The sequence below is a fragment of the Budorcas taxicolor genome, chromosome 13 (genome assembly GCF_023091745.1).
Source record: "Budorcas taxicolor isolate Tak-1 chromosome 13, Takin1.1, whole genome shotgun sequence".
In the NCBI taxonomy this organism is placed as follows: Eukaryota; Metazoa; Chordata; class Mammalia; order Artiodactyla; family Bovidae; genus Budorcas; species Budorcas taxicolor.
The window spans coordinates 52242272-52249464 of NC_068922.1; the positions used below are offsets into that span (position 1 = coordinate 52242272).

The window sequence follows — 7193 nt, forward strand, 5'->3', positions numbered from 1 at the left end:
GGGGGGAGTGGAGATGAGGGCAGGGTCGGTGGGTGCGGAGACCCGGGGCGGCCGGCCTGGGCCCTCCCCTCGCTCCTCCCTTCTCTTCCTCCCCTCCCCTCCCAACCCCTCGGCTCCCGGGTCCGAGGCCAGCGAGCCGGCTGTGGGCGGGCGTGCAGCGGCGGCAGGAAGGGGCGGGGGGCTCCGGAGGCCCAGCAGGAAAAGGCGAGCCCACCGGCCGCCGCGAGACCAGTGCGTCCGCGCCCTGGACCCCGCCATGTGGGGTCTCCTGCTCGCCTTGGCCGCCTTCGCGCCTGCCGTCGAGGTGGGTCTAGGGGCGCCCGGCACCTCCGTGCTGGGCCTGGCGTCGCCCGCGACCACCAAGGCCCCGGTCCCGACCCCCCGTAGCAGCCCGGCTCAGCCGTCCGCGGGGAAGGAGAACGGTGAGCTTCCGTCCTACCCACGGCCCGCTTCTCCCGCTAATCGGTTGTCCCACTCTTCCGACCCCCGTGTGGCGACCCCTCCCCAGCACGCGCGCACACACCTCACACACGCCACACACGCCGCACTCTGCCTAGCGCCTGGGTGGCGACCCTGCCCCACGCGCACACACTCCCTGCGCCGTACAATGGCTGCTGACTCAGCAGCCCTAGTTCCCGGCCAGACCAAGTCAGCAGTCCTGGGACAGGAGCCAGTGGGATGCTGCTTCTTCCAGCCCCAAACCTTCTTGTTTCTCGGATGGGGAAACTGAGGCTAGAGCCAGGAGGAGGGTAGAGAGAGGTGCAAAGACACCGAGGAGGGTGCAGAGCAAGACTGTGTGGGCTTGAGCCAGCGGTTGAAAGGAAAGAACAGGGGAAGGGAGGAAGCGCTCTCTGCCAGGTGCCCTGGAGGGACGCGGCTCTGCCTGGGGTGGGGACCAGGAAGGCTGCCGGACTTCTCAGCTTCTCAGATGTGGCAAGAGAGAGGAGGAAAGCACGATTGGCAGCCTCAGAGGGCTTCTTGGGAGAGGCAGGTAGAACTGGTTCTGAAAGGTAGCTCTGAATTAGGAAGAGCTGAAGAGGAGCGCAGCCAAGAGGGAAACAGTATGTGCAAAGGTACCAACGCCTGACACAGTTATGTGCAGTGTGTGTGTGTGGGGGGGGGGGGGGGAGGGCAATCCCTGACACAGTTATGTACACTGTGTGTGGGGGGGGTGGGGTGGGCAGCTGTGGATCTCAGTGGGGAACCAGTGGCATCTGCCCTGTGCCATGAATGCTTTCTACTGAAGGGCAGACAGGGCAGGAGTCCAACTCTGGAAAGCTGGAAAACCTGGACAGACATGAGTTTGAGGACAGGACCTCTCAGCACAGTGATGGAAGTGGCACAGAGGCTTTGAGGGCATGAGACTGAGCCTGGAGCTAAGGAAGGCTCCCCGAAATGCATCTGGACTGAGATGTGAAGAAAGAATGGGAATTCAAAAAGAAAGTCAAAGGTGGTGGATATACGATAGGGAAGGGGACAGCCAGGAAAAGAAGGAGTTAAAGAACTAACTTCAGCTCTTTGGAGCAAGCAAGTAGTTCCTAGTGGCAGTGTAGCCCTCTATTGGTGAGGGCCAAGCAAGTAGTCACACCAGAGGGGAGAAGGAATCAAGGAAGTGGCTGGAACAGTAGGTTGGGGTCAGACTGAGGGCCTTAAAGTCCATGCTAAGGTCCTTGGATACGTGTGGTGGGGCCTCCTGTGGACTTGCAGGTTTTCTTGGGGTGGTAGACCGCTCCATTTGAGGTTTCCTGCCATCCTTTCCTTCCCTGCTGCTCTGCCTGTTTGGTCTCCAGGGACTTCAGAACAGCATGTCCGGATTCGAGTCATCAAGAAGAAAAAGATCGTCATGAAGAAGCGAAAGAAGCTAACTCGCCCCAGACCCCCAGTGACTGCCAGGCCTTCAGTGACCACCAGCCCTACAGGGACCCTTGACCTCCCTGAGAAGCAAGAACCAGGTACCACCACTCCAAGGGCCTTGCCCAGACTTGCAGTCTCTGGGACATGAACTAATGTAGCTCTTGGCCACACGGGCAAGCTTGGGTTCAGCTTTCCACCTGCTCTGACCACTGTTTCTCTGGTCCCAACTTACTGATTTGTCCCTGTCCCAGACTGTCCCCCTTTGGGCCTGGAGTCCCTGCGAGTTTCAGATAACCAGCTCGACGCATCTAGCAGCCAATCCTTTGGTCTTGGACCACACAGAGGACGGCTCAACATCCAGGTCAGCAAGACAACCCCTAGGACCTTCTTCCCTGCCCCTCCCACCTTCCCTTAAGGCCTACCTGGTTCTGATTGCTGCGTCCCATGCCCACAGTCAGGCCTGGAAGATGGTGATCTTTTTGATGGGGCCTGGTGTGCCGAGCAGCAGGATGCCGAGCCATGGCTTCAGGTGGATGCTAGACACCCCACCCGCTTCTCAGGCATTATCACACAGGGCAGGAACTCCATCTGGAGGTGAGGCAGGACAGCTCCAGGCCAGGAAAGTTATGGGCAGACTCAGGAGGACTGGGGTGGGAGGCTTGGGGGCCACCCATGATCTCTACCCACCTTTCCTGCCAGGTATGACTGGGTCACTTCATACAAAGTCCAGTTCAGCAATGACAGTCGGACCTGGTGGGGGAGTAAGAATCGCAGCAGCGGGATGGATGCGGTGAGAAGTCCCATGGTGGCTGGGGCCCTCTATGCTGGGAGCTGGGCTCCTGGCCCACTGTAGGGTGCTGGGCTGGGCTTGGACTCCTCTGAGGACAAGACACAGGTGCCCACTTTGGCATCCCAGGAGAAAGGGTGGGTGGCACCCAGCAGACAGCCTCAGGAGCCAGGTTGCTTTGGACCATGCCCGCATCCTCACCAAATACTTCCTCATGCCACAGCTTCCTGCTGGAACACCCTTTCTGGCGATGGGCCTCAGTCCTTGCATCACTTCTCATCTCCTCAGGCTACAGTGTGGGATCCTGGCCAGCTTCAGGATTGCCTGCTGCTGAGTCACATGGCCATATTGGTCTAATGAGCTGTGACTAAACCGGAAAGGATGACTGCCTAGGGCTGCCTGTTAGCAAAGGATGTGGGCAGCAATCTGTGTTTGACACAGAGAGCAAGTGTCTAGCTGAGCCCACTAGGGTGGGTTTTTCAGTGAGCTCACAGGCCTGAGCATCTTCCTGGGCCCTGAGCCAGGCTGCCGGGGTTCAAGCGGCCCTTACAAAGGACTTGATGCCCTCAGGTATTTCCTGCCAATTCGGATCCAGAGACACCAGTGCTAAATCTCCTGCCTGAGCCCCAGGTGGCCCGTTTCATTCGCCTGCTGCCCCAGACCTGGCTCCAGGGAGGTGCATCTTGCCTCCGGGCAGAGATCCTGGCCTGCCCAGTCTCAGGTGGGGAGAAAGACAAGGGTTAGTTGGGCAGGGCACACCCTCCCCTGGGAATTCACCATTTACTGTGAACTCATCCTCTACCAGATCCCAACGGTCTGTTCCCTGAGGTTCCCGTGCTAGGATCCTCCGACTCACTAGACTTCCGGCATCATGATTATAAAGCCATGAGGAAGGTAACCCTTATGACCCAGGAGGGAGGATCTGCTCATCTCAGGTCTCCTGCCCACCAGGGCATAACTTGCTATGATTGCCCTCATGTCCCTCTCCGTCTCACCCTCTTTTTGACCCCTAAACTTCTACGATTTCCCTTGCTTTGGTGCCTCTCTTATTATGACCGTTCCTTCCTTGGCTGCTGCCCCCTCCTGTATTGCGCCAATGGTGTCCCCATCGTATGGGCCCTCGCAAACTTTTGAAGTCCTTCCATGGCCTCGTGTGGTCTGAGCCCTGGGTCTGCTCCTCCCATGCCCCTCACCATGCTACACTCACCCCCCAGCTGATGAAGCAAGTGAACGAGCAATGCCCCAACATCACCCGCATCTACAGCATCGGGAGGAGCCACCAGGGCTTGAAGCTGTATGTGATGGAAATGTCGGACCAGCCCGGGGAGCATGAGCTGGGTACTGGCAGGTGGGGTGGAAGAGGTGGGCACAGCAGCAGGGAGGGGCAGGTGCATGAGCCAGCTGCAAGCCCCTATTTGTTCCCAGGAGAGCCTGAGGTACGCTATGTGGCCGGCATGCATGGGAATGAGGCCTTGGGGCGGGAGTTGCTCCTGCTTCTAATGCAGTTCCTGTGTCGTGAGTTCCTGAGAGGGGACCCGAGAGTGACCCGGCTGCTCACCGAGATGCGCATTCACCTGCTGCCCTCCATGAATCCTGACGGCTACGAGACTGCCTTCCGCCGGGTAGGCCACTTGGGCTGAGGGCCAGTCTGCTCCTTCTGCCATGGTGCCTGGAGCCTGCTTCGCTTGAACAGACTTCCTCCCCGGCAGGGCTCAGAGCTGGTGGGCTGGGCAGAGGGCCGCTGGAACCATCAGGGCATTGATCTTAACCATAATTTTGCTGACCTCAACACACCACTGTGGGAAGCAGAAGATGAAGGGCTGGTACCTGACACTGTCCCCAACCATCACCTGCCACTGCCCACTTACTACACTCTGCCCAATGCCACTGTGAGTATTCTGGGCCACCCTGGGGGCCTTTGTCTCTGTCTCCCGCTCCTCTGACCTGCCCTTGTCCAGGTGGCTCCTGAAACATGGGCAGTGATCAAGTGGATGCAGCGGATCCCTTTTGTGCTAAGTGCCAACCTCCACGGGGGTGAGCTCGTGGTATCCTACCCCTTCGACATGACTCGGACTCCGTGGGCTGCCCGCGAACTCACGCCCACCCCGGATGAGGCTGTGTTTCGCTGGCTCAGCACTGTCTATGCGGGCACTAATCGGGCCATGCAGGACCCAGATCGACGACCCTGCCACAGCCAGGACTTCTCCCCGTACGGCAGCATCATCAACGGGGCTGACTGGCACACAGTTCCTGGGAGTATGTGCCCGAGGGTGGGGTTACCCCATTCCCATAAAAGTGAAAAGAAAGTGTTACTCACTTAGTTGTGTCTGACTCTGTGCAACCCATGGACTGTAGCCCGCCAGGCTCCTCTGTCCTTGAAATTCTCCAGGCAAGAATACTAGAGTGGGTTGCCATTCCCTTCTCCAGGGGAATCTTCCTGACCTGGGAATCAAACCTGGGTCTCCTGCATTGCAGGCAGATTCTTTACCAGCTGAGCCGTCAGGGAAGCTCTAGCCCCATCCCCATAACCCTGCCGCAATGAGACAGTCTGCTCTCATATACAGCGCCAGTGTCAGCTGTCATCAGGAAGTGTCTCCCAGAGGAGGGCACTGGGAGGGCAGGGCTCCTGTCCTGCCTGCTTAGGTTCCAGTGTCTGTGGTACCCCTAGGCATGAATGACTTCAGCTACCTACACACCAACTGCTTTGAGGTCACTGTGGAGCTGTCCTGTGACAAATTCCCTCATGAGAACGAGCTGCCCCAGGAGTGGGAGAACAACAAGGATGCCCTTCTCACCTACCTGGAGCAGGTCGGACCTGAATTCCCCCCACTCCCCGCCTGCCCAAGTCACTGCTGACTGGTCTGTTCTCCGTGTTGGACGCATCTCCCAACAGGGAGGTCTCCTCAGGTCAGGCTGAGCCATTCTGACTCACCAGTGCCATGGGTCACACTCGCTTGGCATCAGACTGCCTTGGAGGGATACGGGATAGGAAGCAGAGTTTGCCAGCAGGGTGGTGTCACACATTGTTGGAGAGTGGGAGTAGACCTGCCTGTACTCCAGGCAGTGTCCATGGAGCAGACCCAGAGCTGTTCTCAGAAAAGACTCTGATTATGCAAGTGCAGGAAGTACCCTGGCATAGACACTTCACTTTCCGCAGGAACTCATGTCCCTTGGAACGACTCCGTAAGTATAGTTTCCAAAGATTCTAAAAGACAAGCCCATAACGAGAATCAGTGAACTCGCGGAAAGCCCGAAGATACGCCCTCCTGCCAGGCGTTTATAGTTGTCTTGGTCCAGATGCCATTTTTCAGTCAGGAGATACTTTCACCAGAGTATTGTCACCTAGGAACAGTAGATGCAACACCTCTATCAAATTTGTAGGGTACAGAGCCAGAAAATAAACTGGTCACGGAAGCAAAGGGATTTTGATAACCTTTCCCCACACAGGTGCGCATGGGCATTGCTGGAGTTGTGAGGGACAAAGACACAGAGCTTGGGATTGCTGATGCTGTCATTTCTGTAGATGGGATTAACCATGATGTAACAACAGGTGGGTGTGTGGGGGAGGGGATTGGGGCAGTGCGGGAGGCGTTAACCAGGTCAGAAGCTTCAGGCCACTGGACGCTGATCTTGCCCTTCACTTCTCTCAGCATGGGGTGGGGATTATTGGCGCCTGCTGACCCCAGGGGACTACATGGTGACTGCCAGCGCAGAGGGCTACCACACAGTGACACGGAGCTGCCGGGTCACCTTTGAAGAGGGCCCTGTGCCCTGCAATTTCCGCCTCACCAAGACTCCCAAACAGAGACTTCGAGAGCTGCTGGCAGCGGGGGCCAAGGTGCCCCCGGACCTTCGGAGGCGGCTGGAACGGCTGAGGGGACAGAAGAATTAACACCTTCAGCTGAAGAGCCCCAGAGGCTTGGGCAGGCTGGACCTGTCCAGAACTGGAGGAGGGGTCACTGGGTGGGGAGGGCAGGACAGGGAGTAGGGGAAAGGTGCTTGGGCTCATTAAAGCTCTTTGGCGCCTCAGCCAGTCTTCCTGTGGTCTCTATGTCCCAGATCCTCTTCCCTGATCTCATTCTGCAAACACTTGGCTACTCTCAGTTAACTTCTGGAAAAATAGTACGGAAAGAGGATCCCACCTGGGTTCTTCCTGAACCAGGGCTTGGCAGAGCAACTCATCTCATCAACCCATCAGCTTCTGCAGCAGGTGACACTTGGTGCTATGGAACATTCTGTAAGCACCTCCTCAGTGCCAACCATGCAAGGAGTCAAGGGTAAACACTGCCTCTCAACCTCCCTGGGCTCCCAGTTGAGAGAAGGGACAGGCGTGCCAGGTGGAGGCTGGCTGCTGTGGGAGCGGAGACAGGGGAGTTGTGCACATGGGAGTGGATACAGCACTGAGGGTCAGTCAAGATGCAGTAGAGGTGCCAGTTCTCAAAGTGTAGATGGAGGTGGTGTTCGGGCCGGACAGGGAGAGCTCCAGGCAGAAAAGCAAAGAGCGTAGCCGAGAGCATTCGGGTTTGCTTCACCAGCCCTTCTGGAGAATGCT

The 7193-nt window shown here is 57.8% G+C and overlaps 1 protein-coding gene across 1 annotated transcript; it reads left to right on the plus strand.

The window, feature by feature from the left end:
• The first annotated feature begins 993 nt into the window (after positions 1–993).
• CPXM1 (carboxypeptidase X, M14 family member 1) lies at positions 994–6542 on the plus strand. The gene is made up of 14 exons (XM_052650983.1): positions 994–1073; positions 1791–1952; positions 2106–2215; positions 2309–2448; positions 2554–2644; positions 3212–3362; positions 3447–3535; positions 3856–3979; positions 4067–4263; positions 4351–4530; positions 4600–4897; positions 5310–5449; positions 6089–6191; positions 6292–6542. The coding sequence occupies exons 1-14, from the start codon at positions 1064–1066 to the stop codon at positions 6531–6533; spliced, it is 2037 nt and encodes a 678-aa protein (XP_052506943.1). The 5' UTR covers positions 994–1063; the 3' UTR covers positions 6534–6542.
• The last annotated feature ends 651 nt before the right edge of the window (positions 6543–7193 follow it).

Bases quoted from the DNA above. Each gene is read 5' to 3' on its own strand.
- CPXM1 (XM_052650983.1), top strand. The intron at 3,980-4,066 runs GTACTGGCAGGT...ATTTGTTCCCAG, and splicing joins GCCCGGGGAGCATGAGCTGG to GAGAGCCTGAGGTACGCTAT. The intron at 6,192-6,291 runs GTGGGTGTGTGG...CACTTCTCTCAG, and splicing joins TAACCATGATGTAACAACAG to CATGGGGTGGGGATTATTGG.